General features: G+C 39.2%; 2 protein-coding genes and 1 pseudogene across 6 annotated transcripts in view; 1 reads left to right on the forward strand and 2 right to left on the reverse strand.

Moving 5' to 3' along the window:
* LOC110838575 (Importin subunit beta Fs(2)Ket) overlaps positions 1-4,794 on the reverse strand; it is a 28,733-nt gene extending 23,939 nt beyond the window's left edge. For 2 of the 3 annotated variants that reach the window (XM_087353655.1, XM_087353656.1), the window contains exons 1-2: positions 4,412-4,794; positions 13-192 (exon numbers count right to left, since the gene is read on the reverse strand). In XM_087353655.1, the coding sequence (XP_087209781.1) occupies positions 13-70 (58 nt within the window). In that variant the 5' untranslated portion in view covers positions 71-192; positions 4,412-4,794. The remainder of the gene's footprint in view (positions 1-12; positions 193-4,411) is intronic. The other variant, XM_087353657.1, reaches the window with a different exon arrangement.
* CarT (Carcinine transporter) overlaps positions 1-16,602 on the reverse strand; it is a 73,873-nt gene that overhangs the window by 48,674 nt on the left and 8,597 nt on the right. Inside the window, exons 1-2 of one of the 2 annotated variants that reach the window (XM_087353664.1) lie at positions 16,137-16,496; positions 15,516-15,743 (exon numbers count right to left, since the gene is read on the reverse strand). In XM_087353664.1, coding sequence (XP_087209790.1) covers positions 15,516-15,737 — 222 coding nt within the window. In that variant the 5' untranslated portion in view covers positions 15,738-15,743; positions 16,137-16,496. Of the gene's footprint in view, positions 1-15,515; positions 15,744-16,136; positions 16,497-16,602 lie in introns of those variants that run through there. The other variant, XM_087353663.1, reaches the window with a different exon arrangement.
* LOC147873021 (importin subunit beta pseudogene) lies at positions 8,255-10,010 on the forward strand (annotated as a pseudogene). Its single transcript, XR_015536590.1, has 3 exons — positions 8,255-8,608; positions 9,185-9,388; positions 9,748-10,010. The product of XR_015536590.1 is annotated as an importin subunit beta pseudogene (transcript).

Here is a 16,602-nt window from a genome sequence, read left to right on the forward strand (position 1 = left end):
TTACAGACATACCTGGTGAAACAGTCTTTTCTAATATTTGAATAAGTTGTAGAGTAGTTCCTGCATTCATTGTGGTCGCAATCGGCGCTATATTGTCAACACTTTATAAGTACTTTATATGAGTAATATTCTTCGCTTCTTCTGCCGGCATTCACCCACATGTACAATGTACCACTGCGCAGTAATACCACACTGTTACAAAATACGAAGAAATAACGTGTGCAATTTAATTAATGAATTACGACAATTTTATATACTTTTAATTATATCGTGCACCTTTATAAACTAAAATCTATCTCCTATAAATAACTACGTATAAATACACCATGAACTATATTCTGTTATACATAATGGTCTCTGGGTTATGGAAAATTTCGCGCCAACCTCAACCAACCTCTGTACAAGATTATCTGACTTCCGATAGATGGTACATTTATCTCAGAGAAACACTTTATGATACTAAAGGCTAGGCGGGATCGGTACAACGCTTGATAGGTAAGGGTGCGGTACTGGGCGAGTTCAAGAATTGTGATCAGTAGATGTTGCTTCGAAATTGTGACCTAAAAGCGGATGGGAGTTCAAATGTGTTTGACAATAACATGCGAGTCATGTGGTATTGCCCGTAATGTCCACTGAAAATTAACCAAATATATAAATAAAATAATTTTCTAATGTTCATGGAGTTTGATATTCAATATTTAATTTTGATCAGAAAGCGTGGAAATTTCAAACGTATGTTGCACCAGAAGATAACAAAAATAACGGCAACACATTTATGACTTACTATCGAAGTCATAAAAGTGACCCTTTGGTTTCCTATTAATGTGCTGAAAGAGAATATAAAATAGTGAATTAAGTCTACTCATATACCTAAGTTTATATATTTTTCATTCAATAGGCCCATACCTACTTAAGATCATATTTTTTAATTTCATTTACTTTATATTACATATTTCCCTGATTATCATAGTACCCAGAAGTGGAAAATGTATCAACTGATACTGGCTACTTTTCAGTCTAGGGAATGGAGAAAATAATGTATTACACAACTTTATGATTTGTGTTCTATACCAAGAAAGTCTGTTGTTAGGGTACCTGAATCTGGGTTACTGATAGGCTACACTTACAGTTCAGGTTGCAGAAGTAACAATTTCACATCGAATTTTGATGGTGAGATTTCTTGAAAGGTAAAAATTGACAGTGAAACCACGGTTCCGTGGAATCTGACGTAAATACGTCTCTGTAATGCAATGTAATAATTCTTATATAAGATAAGTACTTGTGATATTCTAAAACGTTTTTACCAGCACAAAATTATCAAGTCTACGACGCACTCCTTCTACAAGCGATTCACAGCTCAGCTCTTTCCACAATAACGAAAGCGGATTGTTGACGGCAGTAATGAATCACAACAATCCATCCACAAGATCCATATCAACAATGTGTAAATATGGACCGACAACAATGGTCAGCTTTTATTTGTTATCAATGCCGAGTGAACAGATGACGTAACAATTATTTTCTTAGATAACATAACAATGCACGCTAGCTGACCTATGTTGTAGGTCCATATTTACACATTGTTGATATGGATCTTACACGTTTTCCTAGGTAACAACAATGCCGAGTAAACACGACGTACCTTAGGTAACCATTGTTGTCGATTTGTTGATATTGATAGTACCCATTTTCGTTCCACGTTTTCCTTTCACTTTTTTGCCGAATGGCCGTTCCCTATAGACGTATTTACATCAATAACTAAATAATACAGAAGTTGTTCTTCATTACTTTTATAATTCTACTATTTTTCCTGTGTCTCAAATAACAAATAAATAAATAATTTGAGATGCATACTTTATTTGTCCTTTCTTCAGTTGGACGCCCAGCCACGTACCTTGGACCCTCTGTTCATTGTTTTTAAACTTGTAACTGTTCTCTAATAAATTGTTAGTGTATCCATTGTAAGTGCCAAGAATGTGTAAAAAAGACTTTTACATTTTGTTTACTATTTTTCTGTTGTTTCAGAACTAAAGAATGCAGCAAAACAAGCACAAAATTCTCTGTTATTCTGCTGAGGAATTTAATGCACAACATATAACAGATTGAGCACACAGTTCAACAGAAAGCCCATAAATTGAACACAGCCTTGAAATACTTTGTTCAAACCTCACGAAGATGGTAATTTCGCTTGAGATGTCTTATAAAAACAATTTACAGGTTAAGTGAAGGGATAAGGTGAGATGAAATCAGAATCTGAACAACTACCAGAAGTAACGCATTGTAAAGCTCTTTATTTTGTAACAAGAGTCCAAACATGTACCAAGAGGCTGGCTATATGGAGGGCGGAAGAACATGGCGGCTAGGACGCCATGTACATAGCCTGGCTCTCTGGCTGTATAACTCCAGTAGTTCCAGTTATAGAAGATTGCAAGTTCCACTTAAAATTAGCAAACTAACATATCTATGTTAAAAGTATATGGCAAGAATAAAGGTGATCCCCAAAATAATAAAATCTACTGAAATGAATTTGTGGGCAGTCATGTTAAGCACTTATAAAAATGTAAACCGTAAAAACAAAAACTTGAAGTTTGCTCCAATTTTATGTACTTTGTATCGCATCCACCGGTTTGTTCATTTCAGTGTTATAATTTCTTTAAATCGGGACCTAATTCTGACTCAGTCAGCTAAGACTTCGAGCGGTTTTTGCGAGTCGGACTGTGAAAACCACCACCTCCAAGACGAAGAAACCTTGCGTGAATTTCACTGGTTACATTCTCTGAGGTCTTACTGATTAAGGGATAGAAAAAATAACGTTATGAGAGCTTTATAAGGCTCCTTTGTATTCTTGAACAAATAATACTAGGTCGATTAAAGCCACGAATATAAGATAAACGGTACATGCAACACGCACGGGGATACGAGAAATACTCAGGCAAACTCTCATTCGAAAGGAACCAAATGGGAAGAGCCGACTTGCGAAACTACTCTCGTAGACAGGAGTATAATATTAAAATGTACACTAAAGAAATTGTGGGTGTACGTGGTTTCGGATTGGATTTATCTGGTTTAGGATACGATGCAATGAAAGGCTTCTGTTACCGAGGTAAAGAATATTTCTTGTGAAATTAGATGTCAGAAACTTTTCGTGGAATTGGCAGTTTGCTTTGCCGTTAATTCAAACTCTTTCCTGTCGATAAACGCAGTCTCGCGGACCACAATTTGCTCAGAGGAGCACTGATATCATTGCTCCATCTATGTGCATGTCTTATCGAGTGATTTATCTTCCTCTCATTAATACAATATACACCATATAAAGTTATTTAGGCTATTCATCACTTGACTGCAGAATTTGACAATGTATAGGAGACTAATCACGACAAAATTATTGGTGAAAGACGAAAATATTATAAGTAAAAGAATATGCTTATTCAAATACCATTTATATTCACATGGTGTATAATTTTACTCACGGACGAAATGATAAAGCCAATTTAGAATGTATTTAAAATAATGACAATGTGTCAGTGCTATGGATGAATATTTGTCATATAAATTTCAGGTTTTCACAGCGGTGAATATGGGTATTAGTCTTCCGGGATGTTGCGCCGTGTAGTCTGGTATAAATTTGCAGACGTTTTAGAGGTGCTGCATCAAGGTGACGCGCTTCAGACTTAGGCCCTTTATGCCCATAGGATGGGCACCACCTGCCCATTTAATAGGGGACTGAGGTAATTGAAAGCCGGCATGGACAAAGCAGAGATAACAGAAGGTGCCCACCGGAAATCGAACCCCGAGGGTCTAGGTAGTAACCAGTCAAGCTGAACGTTTAGTGGCCAGCGCAGGCCCCAAGGATCCATTACCACCCAACATATCAGGTCAAACAACCCAGAAGACCACAATGAAAGTTTGATAATACAATATAATTTAGCCACTTATAAAATTCACAATCTTTTTCCAAATTTTTTCCCCATTAATGATTATCATTTAAGAATTGGGGACTTGCACTTCCATACTACACAACTACGTGTCAAATTTTAATTCTGGGGTTAACAGTTTATCATTATGTTAGTGTGATATGCATATGCCATGTTGTATAACTGATAGAAATTAAATATTTTCCACGGTGACATGAAACATTTAAGACTCTAAGTGTTTACATTTTTTAGACATAAATACGTTACAAAGATTTGAAAACTGGGAAAATATTTAATAGAATTAGTCAAGAGCTGAGAAAAATAAATCACATATTTCTTCTACTTTTACTTTTCTCTATTCTTCTAATACCAATATGTTTTGCTAAGGTTCATACATGACTATTCATCTTTTATTCATGTGTAATACCAACATTACACAGTATGAAACAACGACAGAGTCATTAAATAAATCACAAATAATATAAAAAATCAAGTACCTTGAGTTTCAGTTTGAAGCTTGGTGGTAGCTCATTTTTATTTACCCTTGCCAAGGTTTCAAGGATTTGTGACCCTTCTTCAAAGCGGCCTTTAGCAAGCAACCATCTTGGAGATTCTGAAAGGAACCTGCAATTGTAAATTAATTCTGGACAGGATCATATCTCATTGTTATACTTTACTATGGTGAATCCAGCATTCTAAATAGACAGTGATGGTGGAAGCAATTCATGGTCATTTGTTTTGAACAGACTTTTAACTTTGTTTTAGCAGCTATATACGAGGTGCGATCGGAAAATTTCCAGACTGCGCCTATAAAAACCCGTACACTTATCTCAGGTATTAAATTCATCCATCACCCTCGAAGTAGTTCCCCTGGGAGTAAACACAACGATCCCAGCGCCGCTGCCAAGCCTGGAAGCATCCCTGAAAATCTTTCTTTGTCAGCCTGTCAAGCACCATCTGCGATTCTGCCTGAATCTCTTCTATCGTCTCAAATCTCCTTCCCTTTAGCTGAATTTTCATCTTTGGGAAGAGGAAGAAGTCACACGGAGCTAAGGAGGGTGCGGGATGACGGCCATGGTGTTTGAGGCCAAAAACTGCCGAACTTTGAGGGCGGTGTGCGCTGGAGCGTTGTCATGATGCGTCGCATGTGGAGTTCTTCCTTTAGAATCAGCTGACAGGTCCCATAGCCTATCCCAACAATGTCGCACAAGTCGTTGATGGTACGACGTCGATCTTCGTGAATGGCCTGCCGAATCTTCGTAACATTTTCGGGCATTGTGCTCCAAGATGGTCGTCCAGAACGCTCGCCATTTTTAAAACGTGAATGCCACACAAAGGTTTGTGCACGACCCATTGCGGACTCCCCAAATGCTTTCTTTAGCATTTCTTAGGTTTCTGTAGCCGTTTTGGCGAGTCTTTGGCAAAATTTGATGCACACTCTTTGTTCATGAAAATCCGCCATTCCGAAATCGCAGGAGGGTCGGTGTAATGCACTTCCAAAACGCCCGTAACTAAGAAACAAATGCTAATTCGATGATGCCGGCTGGCACACTGATTCACTATGAATGTAGGCCGCACCCCCTAGCGGCAGAAGCTCGTACTACATCCGGTTCGCCCTCTATTGACACAGTCTTGAAACTTTCCGATCGCACCTCGTAATCCCATTTTGGGTTACTTGAGCCCTAATAACTGAACATATAAAGCTTTCCCCATTTTTGCCTGGTTTTATCTCTTCTTAACGCACGTAGTTGGTCCACTATAATACCAAATAAAAAATTAACTTTCTGGGAGAACACAGAACAATTTAATCCCTTTCCATACCAAAAGCACCAGGCTCTTTTCTAAACTCTACAGACATCTTTAAAGCTGCATTTGAACTACACAATCTTAGAATTGAAAACTAAAGAGTCATTCTACATGTAGATGAAATTGTTTTGACTGTTTTATCTATGATTAATCTGTACTGACAAAAGAAAAAAATCCAGTTCTAGCAGCAAAGGTGGGATTTAAAAGCCCTATTCTTCTTCTTCTTCTTCTATGGCTCTCCAGTCCGTATTCGGTCCATGGCCTCCTCAATTCTCCTCTTCCATTCGGTCCTCGTGTTAGGTCCGTCTGTCTGATGTTTTGATTGAGGTTTCGAGACATCTTCCTTTTTAGGTTGTTAGCCTTGCGACCAACCCCCAACCTAGAGGACCAGGGTACCTGTCTTAGTCTGACCTATATTCCAGGAAAAATACGTACTTTGCCTTAGCTGCCGATTGACTCACCACCAGTATATGAAGTATAACAGAAAAGGGGCAGAGGTAACGAGTGTCAGGACAACCCAATTCCACACCATATATGTCACTCCAGCCAATAAAATGAGGTCTGCCGAGTAGAACAGACAGGTCATCACTGTTACAAATGAACGGTAGTTAAGGCCCACAAGTTCCAATGCTGCAAAAATATATAACGTGTTAATGAATTAATGAATGAATCTTCACCTCTTCTTAGCGCTCAAATTGATACAAGTTTCACTTACAAATGATGAATGGAATTTGGTAGATTGCAGGCACTGTAAGCCCTATTATGAATCTCAATGCGGCCCATAGCCAGAAATCTGGAGCAGCTGCAGACAGTAAGTTCCCAATTATCAAGACGACCAAACACGTGAAGAAAGACAGACGTCGCCCAAACCTGAACATGTGAGGATTAACTTAATTCATATCTAAGCTGCTATTATGATCCAATTAGACTTATTAACATTCTGAACCTGTTAAATATTTAAATTTCCCGCAATGATGTGCCCAAAAGTTAAATAGTAGCAAGCACATATTTAAATGTCATCATAAATTGCCATTTAAACACTCATAAATGTGACATTTTCATAGAGGGGAACTTTTTGAAATATAACCAATGTCTTTCTAGCTGCTATCTAGAAATAAAAACTTACACATATTAAAATTTAATTTTACCTGCTGTCTTATACAAGCGAGGAACTTGGTCTCTCACATTCAGCGAAGAACAAAGATTGTAGGTGTTTGAGAACAGGGCACTAAGAATATCTAGACCTAAAATGGATAAAGTGACAAGAATATGGAGAAAACTGCAGAGTGAGAAGCTTCATAATTTGTGCTCTTCAGTAACAATGTTAGGATAAACAAATCAAGGAGCATTAGAGGGCACATGGAGCAGAGTAGGCACATAAAATAAGACAAACTGCACATAACCTTAATAATGTATTCTTAAAAATACCACACTTTGAGCAGCCAAAAACAACTACAATAACATAACAGGATAATGATCATAATATCAATGATATACATAAAAACTAACATAATAATGTAACATGTTAAACATCTCAAAGGACATTGCTGAAGAAGAAATGTGACCACAAAAAGGTAAATAAACCACATAGATTAAAGAACTATGAAAGAAATAACTGAACTGATTAATTGTGACAAGCATAAAAGTATATTTTTCAATAGATTAAACAATGAACATTAACAAAAACAATAATAATAATAATCCGTGGTGTAACAGCCCTCTGAGAGCCAAAGCCGATTAGCTGGCTGCTGGCCTCACATTCACATGCCTAAGCAGAGGTGAATGATCATTCAACCAGGTATAGGATGATGTGTGGTCAGCACGACGAACCCCCAGCCATTGCTAGTTTTCATTACCGGATTACGCTACCCATTGCAGCTCCCCAATTTCCTCACGATGCTGGGTTGGCACCAGTCGAAAATCTCACGAGAAATTTCTTTCTCCGAGACTCGAACCAGCGCGCATTCCGTATTGCCGGTCCGAAGTATGATGCCTCAGACCGCGCGGCTACAGCACGGGACAATCTGCAGATCTACATGCCAGATATATTGGTGTATAATGACAAGGATTGTTGTCCTCTGTATGACTAATATTGTAGACTATGTAATAACAAAATCACAGGCCTATATATGGTTCATAAAGTTCTCAGTATTATAAATAGTATGATAGTCCTCTATAAGCCTCATATCATAGACCATATAATGATCTGTGAATGAAAACCCAACATAATCATACATTACACAGTAAAATATTTCCTTTATAACTAGTTTCCAACATAGAATAATGAAGAATGAAGCCAATGTCACAAATGCCATTAATAACATTTTACGACACATCTCCTTCTTCTATGGCTCTCTGGTCCGCATTCGGTCCATGGCCTCCTCAATTCTCCTCTTCCATTCGGTCCTATTGTTAGGTCAGTCTGTCTGAGGCTTTGATTGAGGTTTCGAAACATCTTCCTTTTTGCAGTGCAAGATTGTCAGCCTTGCGACCACCCCCCAAACGAGGCAGCCATTAATGAGACGTATTTGAAACCACTTGTAGAACAGGCAATGCCAACACTGATAGAGGCTATGTATGACACTAGCGTTGTAGTGAGGGATACAGCAACATGGACATTTGGTTGTGTGTGTGAGATTATCGCCGAGGCAGCCATTAACGAGATATATTTGAAACTGCTTCTGGAGAGTCTAGTCACCGGACTGAAGTCAGAACCCAGAGTTGCAACAAATGTATGTTGGGCCTTTACTGGCCTGGCAGAGGCAAGCTATGGTAAGGCAAAAGGAATTGAGGATCAGGCACAGCCAGACACATACTGCTTATCGGAATACTTTGATTTTATTGTGCAGAGACTGCTGGAAACAACAGACAGGCCAGATGGAGCACAGGTATGACTTGGGTTTCATGTTGGAAGCTTGCAGATGTAAGTGGTAACATAACTTTAGAACCAGGCATGCTCGTGACTTAGGATGGTTTTGCATATGCTTATTTCTCTTTAGTATAATAAGTGCAGTTTTCTGGAGCACGTCACTTATTCATCTTTTTACTCAGCATCATACTCTCTTTAAAATCTTATGAAACAGATAGCATTCAGTTTTTTCATTAATGTTTAACCTTATGAATGGAAATCATTGACATTTTAACAGTGTAGGCCATTCTGTACTGTCAGTCAAAATTAAATTAAATTAATAGCGTATTACATGCGCGTTGAAATGGTAATACGTTCTAACCTCAAAATGGCATTGACATCATCCTGATCCAAATAATACGTAATTGTATTCTGCCGAGGAAATAGTTTTTAATAGCGTAAGGTGTAGATTCACGAAACTTTGTACACGGTTTTAGGACTAGGAAAGTTGGGTTAAGGCTTTTATGTTCTTTAATGGAATATTTCATAATGTGGCATAGATTAAGAGTAACTGACATGGGAAAGAATGTATTATTTGTGCATCGCTTATGCACAGGCTAATCTGCGATCAGCAGCGTACGAAGCTTTGATGGAAATGGTAAAGAACTCTCCACGAGACTGCTACGTAACTGTGCAGAAGACCACAATGGTTATTTTGGAGCAACTGCAACAGGTGCTGCAGATGGAAACGCACATTCAGAGCCACAGTGACCGAGCGCAGTACAACGACTTGCAGAGCCTCCTCTGTGCAACTTTGCAGGTGAGACAGTGACCATTTGCCTTCATCTACTGCAGAGATTAAGAATGCAGCTCCACCTATAGTTATTCCTTTTAGTGTGATGTTTCCCTTATCTGATATTAGAGATTCTGAAAGCTTTCCATACGTGGAGCTACAGTCACCCTTTCTTATCAACTCAAAGTTCACAAGGTTATGAGCGAAGATACTTTGACACTCTGTTGAAATGCCATGGTAGTTCATTAAAAATGCTGATGAAACAGGCCTTCTGTTGCAGACAAGTTCAGATGTTGAATTTTGTGTAATAGAATCTGTTATTCTGCGTTTGCTTGAGTAATATATGATTGTCAGTTTTGTTAAACACGTTGGTGTCAATATTGCAGAGTGTGCTGAGGAAGGTAACTGCAGAGGATGCTCCCCAAATATCAGATGCCATCATGACTGCGCTTCTCAAATGTTAAATTCCAATTGGTGGAAGGCAGGTGGTGTCCAGAAAGATGCACTAATGGCAGTGTCCACACTAGTACAGGTGTTAGGAGAGGGGTTCGTGAGAATACATAATCTGATATTGTTAATCTGGAAAGAAGAAAAGATTCCACAAGAATGGACCCTAGGAGTAATACAACCTATACATAAAAAGAGATAAAATTGAGTGTACCAATTATAGAGGAAATACACTTCTGAATGTAATATATAAAATCTTGTCAAGTATTTTATATAATAGATTGACTGGTTGTATATGTAGAAGAGATGTTAGGTGAGTATCAGTGGGGCTTTAGAGGAGATAGATCAACGATAGACCAGATATTTGTATCGAGACAGATTCAGGAGAAGGCCTATGAATATAATATTGATTTACATAATTTATATGTGGACTTCAGACTAACATTTGATAGTCTCAACAGGAACCAAATGTTAAACGATATTCTCCTATTTGGGATACCATCTAAATAAGTCAGGCTCATTAGAGGAATGTTGAAAGACTCCAAGGCGGTAGTAAGAGTAGATGGTGAGCTAACTAAACCATTTAATGTCAATATGGGAGTTAGACTAGGAGACGATCTCTCAACAATGCTTTTTAACCTGATGCTGGAAGCATCTATTTGAAAACTTGAGATCTCAGGACATATAGGAATTAAAATAATACAAGTGAGTGCATATGCAGATGATATAGCAATTATTAGTAGAAATAAAGCTGCATTGGAAGAATTAGTACTAAAATTGATAGATGAAACACAATTAAGAGGGCTAAAAATAAATGAAATGAAAACAAAATATATGAAAGTTACAAGAACAGCAAAAAAAGTCACAAATAAACTGGGAATAGGACACAATAATTTAGAAGTGCAGAATTTTAATTACCTGGGTTCACAAATTAATATTAAAAACTCGGAAACTAATGAAATTAAAGCACGTATTGCGATTGGTAATAGATGTTATTATGCATATCACAATTTAATGAAGTCTAGAATATTGGGGAGGCAACTTAAACTGAGAATCTATAAAGTTCTGATAAGACCAGTAGTCACATATGGATGTGAAGCCTGGACATGAACTAGCTTTGATGAGCAACAACTCAGAATATTTGAATGTAAAATATTACGGAAAATCTATGGTCAGATACAGAATAGTGATGGCTCCTGGTGAATTAGGATGAATGATGAACTAGATTGTATCATACAGGGAGCAGATATCGTGAGGCTTATAAAAAGCAAAAGGTTAGCCTGGCTTATCCATGGTGCAAGAATGGAAGGAAACAGGGTAACTAGTAGTAAGTGGGTTTTACTCCACATAGCAACGTTTTATTACGACAGATTCTAGTCTTTGAAAATGAGAGGAGCTTGCAAACTTCTTTAAAATAAAACCCAGATAAAAAATTGTATGAGTGACAAACAGAATATTCACTTACCCGTCTTTAAAGATGTCTGTAGAGTTTAGAAAAGAGCCTGGTGCTTTTGGTATGGAAAGGGATTAAATTGTTCTGTGTTCTCCCAGAAAGTTAATTTTTTATTTGGTATTATAGTGGACCAACTACGTGCGTTAAGAAGAGATAAAACCAGGCAAAAATGGGGAAAGCTTTATATGTTCAGTTATTAGGGCTCAAGTAACCCAAAATGGGATTACGAGGTGCGATCGGAAAGTTTCAAGACTGTGTCAATAGAGGGCGAACCGGATGTAGTACGAGCTTCTGCCGCTAGGGGGTGCGGCCTACATTCATAGTGAATCAGTGTGCCAGCCGGCATCATCGAATTAGCATTTGTTTCTTAGTTACGGGCGTTTTGGAAGTGCATTACACCGACCCTCCTGCGATTTCGGAATGGCGGATTTTCATGAACAAAGAGTGTGCATCAAATTTTGCCAAAGACTCGCCAAAACGGCTACAGAAACCTAAGAAATGCTAAAGAAAGCATTTGGGGAGTCCGCAATGGGTCGTGCACAAACCTTTGTGTGGCATTCACGTTTTAAAAATGGCGAGCGTTCTGGACGACCATCTTGGAGCACAATGCCCGAAAATGTTACGAAGATTCGGCAGGCCATTCACGAAGATCGACGTCGTACCATCAACGACTTGTGCGACATTGTTGGGATAGGCTATGGGACCTGTCAGCTGATTCTAAAGGAAGAACTCCACATGCGACGCATCATGACAACGCTCCAGCGCACACCGCCCTCAAAGTTCGGCAGTTTTTGGCCTCAAACACCATGGCCGTCATCCCGCACCCTCCTTAGCTCCGTGTGACTTCTTCCTCTTCCCAAAGATGAAAATTCAGCTAAAGGGAAGGAGATTTGAGACGATAGAAGAGATTCAGGCAGAATCGCAGATGGTGCTTGACAGGCTGACAAAGAAAGATTTCCAGGGATGCTTCCAGGCTTGGCAGCGGCGCTGGGATCGTTGTGTTCACTCCCAGGGGAACTACTTCGAGGGTGATGGATGAATTTAATACCTGAGATAAGTGTACGGGTTTTTATACGCGCAGTCTGGAAACCTTTCGATCGCACCTCGTATCTACCAGACTACAAAGTTCAACATCCCAAAAGACAACCATCTTCAATGACCAGCGACACAGATGTGCACTGGTTCGGGTCTCGGGGAAAGAAATTTCTCATGAGATCTTCGACCGGTGTATGGGACCGATGCCAACCCAGCATCATGAGGAAATTGGGGAGCTACAATGGGTAGCGTCAACCTATATCTGGTTAGATGATCGTTCACCTCTGCTTAGGCATGTGAACGTGAGGCCAGCAGCCATCTAGTCGACTTTGGCTCTCAGAAGGCTGTTACGCCATGGATTTAATTTAATTTAGTATTTCCTTATGCAGAAAATGTACCAAATTTACTTAGGAATATCAGAATGATCCAATAATGCTCAAGTTATTTAGCATAACCAAAAATGAAAAAAAATAAGTGAAATGGAAGAAGACAAATTCCAGCTTACATGGGGGTAAAAGCATGATAGAGGCCTGTAAGTTCATCCAACTCTTTACGTTCCACATAACCTGTGCAGTTAAGACAGCATCATTAAACAAACTAAGAATGAACAATGTTATGGGAAGAATAAGTGATGGCTAAGATTTTGACATTCCAGTATCACAGTGCACTTCAAATACATTAAAATATCAAAATTTTGTGTACTCACATCTATAACAATGGAAGATGTAACTTGCGTGGTGTTGTACTCTCAACCTGTGGAACATGGCTCAACAGGCCAGCTCTCGTTTGGGGCGATCTCCGCTAGGGAGTGTGTTTGCAGCAGCGCTGTCCAGTTCACTGCGTAGCGCAAACACGGGCTGAATGTCAAATGTGACTTTTCCTACAAACAACAGAAAAAACATCAGTGTTACTGTAACCCTGTTAACTTATTTAAATGAAACCTAACAAAATGTTCTTCTGTGGTAAATCGTATCACCACGGAGGCAAGTAAAATGGAATTAACAAGTAAAAGGAAAGGTGACCTTATCCGTGTTAAGTAGTAAATGCCATGAATACATCGGGAATAAAGATAAAACTCCACGCATTTTAGGACATTTCGTTATGGAGACGGCTAATAAGCTTATGTTCTAGTTACTTTACCCCTATCGATGAAGCCCCAGTATCTAGAGACAGAGGGCAGGCTGTCTAAAGGTAATGGCAAAAAGAAAATTCTTACCCCTGCTAAGAAGATCACTCAGCTGTTCAACCAAATTTTACATGCACAGCCAATACAGTGCATGAATTAGTAACATAATACAATAATACATCTATATTTCAGGTGACCATGAAATCAATTTCACAAATTTGCATATTTTTCATATTAGATCCATACCTACCAAAGTTAAATTCTCACAGTGACTTTTAGTGTGAACCCTAAACTCCAAATTACTTTCAAATCCATTGGCTAGTTTTGGAGACAAAAAATTGAGGACAATCAGACCCCCCCCCTTTCCCAGAATTTATGCAAAAGGACGCAAAGTACCCGGAAAGAATATCTGAATGATAACAAAAAGGACAAAATACTGACGTGGTCCTCGAATCTCCCATCTGCAAACCTGAATCGGCAAACTTTTACATCTTTTCTCAATGTAGACCTAGACAGAGTTCAGATTCGCCCATGAGATCGTCCACTATCCGCCACATCACCGTATCGATTGAAGGCAACCACATAATCTCATTATCGACCCCGCAAGGCTTCATTTTAGAGGAAACAGGAAAGACGGATGGGGAAAAGGAAAACTCTCTATTCTTACACATAATACTTTTCTTGCTGGAATGTCAACAAAAATAATGACTAATAATTTCTGCTGCATTTTGCACGTAAAAATTCGTATCCCTTTCCCTATATAAGCAGCAAATTGAAGAGATACAATCAATCATGCAACTTGTTTAGTTCAGTCTGTACGGGCTAGATGACAAGTTCGTTCCCAGGTGGAAGCTATCGATTTTTCTCTTAACCTCTGGATCCAGACCGAAGCTGAAAACCCCTAACCCAACAGGTGCCGTGGGAGCTTCCCAAGGGGATAAAGCGGTCGGGGCGTGAAGCTGGCAGCTTATTACCTTCAGATGTCAAGAGTGGAGCTGTTACACAAGTACTTCACACGTCTTCATGGCGCTGAGTTTAAGTAGTATCAAGAGACCATTACCTTTAAAAGTAAACTTCTTTTATTACGCAACGTGAATGGTACTCTTTTCATATTATTTTACAATTGACGTTTCTTCTAGTGAGTGCCTTAAAATGGAACTATCACTTCACCCCCAATTCCCCGTCATTTTTTGTAACCATTTTTATACGTTTTTCTGCTCTCCAAAGACGTGGAAATTCCACAGCGACAAGTCTGTACTGTAGGAAGGGTGCTCTAGGACTTTTGGGTGGGAGATTCTGGGACAACCCCCAACCAGCTCAGATTTCCACGTTTGATGGCCAACGTGTTTCGACAGAATACAGGAGGCGTTGATAGACATTCAGCTACCGCAGTCTTTCAACGAGAATGACATCAACAGGCTTGTGAGACGATGGGATAAATGTCTTAACTCTGGCTACTGCTTCTAAATAAAGGTCAAAGGTTATGGTTATTCATAAAATCACATTGGCTCCTTTTCATTTGAATCACCCTTTGTACAATATACCCGAAATGGTGATGCGGACTGTTGTGAGATTTGTGGTTTACACGGCAGTTATGATGATTATAATGTTCTGGGTTTGGACGCTGTGAAGACTTGTAGTTACAAACCAAAGTTTCGGAAAACATCCTGTCTCCATCATCAGGGCTCAAGATGGATAACTTATATTTCTTCAAAACGCTGACCTCAAACTACGACTCTAAACATAAGACATAATAAGACGCTGAAATCCAGAAGAACATCATCATGCGGTTTCTTGTTTGATGTCGGAACCAAAAGTTTAAATATTAGACTAGCATCATCCTTCGAAGTGTTAAAATACAGGCAATATACTTCGATGGCCTGGTGTATTTTTTGTGTTCGCATATATATGAAGTTCTTACCTTTATGTTACGATATACACTTCATCGTTTGTAACTGAAAAAAACACCAGAAGTGGGGAAGGAGGTCCGCGGAATATCTGTGCCCTGCCAAAGAGGTTCATAAAGATAGACAGATTACTCGAAGATTTGTTTCCTCGTCAACTGACAAAGGTTTATTATATAAATAACTTACCTCAATGGGAATAGCAAGTTGTCTGCGGTCCTGGGGACTTCTACCGGGCAGGTCCATGAACTCACGCACATGGCACCAGTGATCGGGGACATCAGCCATGAACAACTGGTTGAAGGCAAAGAAGCCACACGGTACGCAAGCGGGAAGACAAACTAGCCACAGCAACAGCTTCTGATAGTGTCCAAACTCCCCCACATGAGGCAAGATGTCGTCCAAGTCCATGCCATCCTACGGCCAGAACAGCATCACACTACACAACACAGCGTCGTCTGCACCTATTTCTTTTAAACGGGCCAGTAGCAGCTCGAGAAGTTCGGTTTAAATCACGGCTCTAACATTCGTCTCCCGTTGTACTTGTACACCCGTTAACATAGTATGGTACAACTAAATGTTATTAGTTACATTAATTATTATCACTAATTAAATTACAGGCAGGGCCGTAGTTGACGGAGTATGCATTTCTTGGAACTTTCAAAAGCTACACAGTTATTAGAGCTTCTTTAATATATGACGTGTTTGAAGCGGGAAAGTCAGCCTCTTCAAATAGCTTTGACTTTTGAAACTGCATCCCTGATTACAGGAATTCATAAGCTTGACACAATTACCTTGGCGACCGCTCACCTCGTTACGGAAAAATGACTATGGAACATGTGTAGCGTAGTGTGATTAGCTTTGTGATAATGTGTATCACTGGTCCATCATGTCTGTAAAATCACAAAATGAAACATTACACAAATCTGAAAAGAGGATGTTCTTGAAAATGGTAGGAGTCTTGGGGTTTTGGAGACAAAATGAAATGCAACTTACAGTGACCTGTGTCCGCGGTCGAGCTTCATTCTGCTGCAACATTGCTGGGACTGACAATGCAAGACGAAGGAAGCCCTAGCAGTGCCTCTCCTGACTGTTCAGAAAACCCCTTCACTGGCATCCATTAGTCACAGTGTGAGTGTCACAGAACATAAATTCTTATATACGCTGTTTCAAGCGACACCTCACTCTATAGCCATCACTTACCCTGGTACTCACTTTATGTGCCTCTAGAACGCGGGCAAAGTAATTCCTGATAATCCCATGACAAATAAAAAGA

Source organism: Zootermopsis nevadensis, unplaced genomic scaffold (genome assembly GCF_977971745.1).
Source record: "Zootermopsis nevadensis isolate Lab colony 2312 unplaced genomic scaffold, Znev_1.0 Znev_ptg000022l, whole genome shotgun sequence".
NCBI classification, from domain to species: Eukaryota; Metazoa; Arthropoda; class Insecta; order Blattodea; family Termopsidae; genus Zootermopsis; species Zootermopsis nevadensis.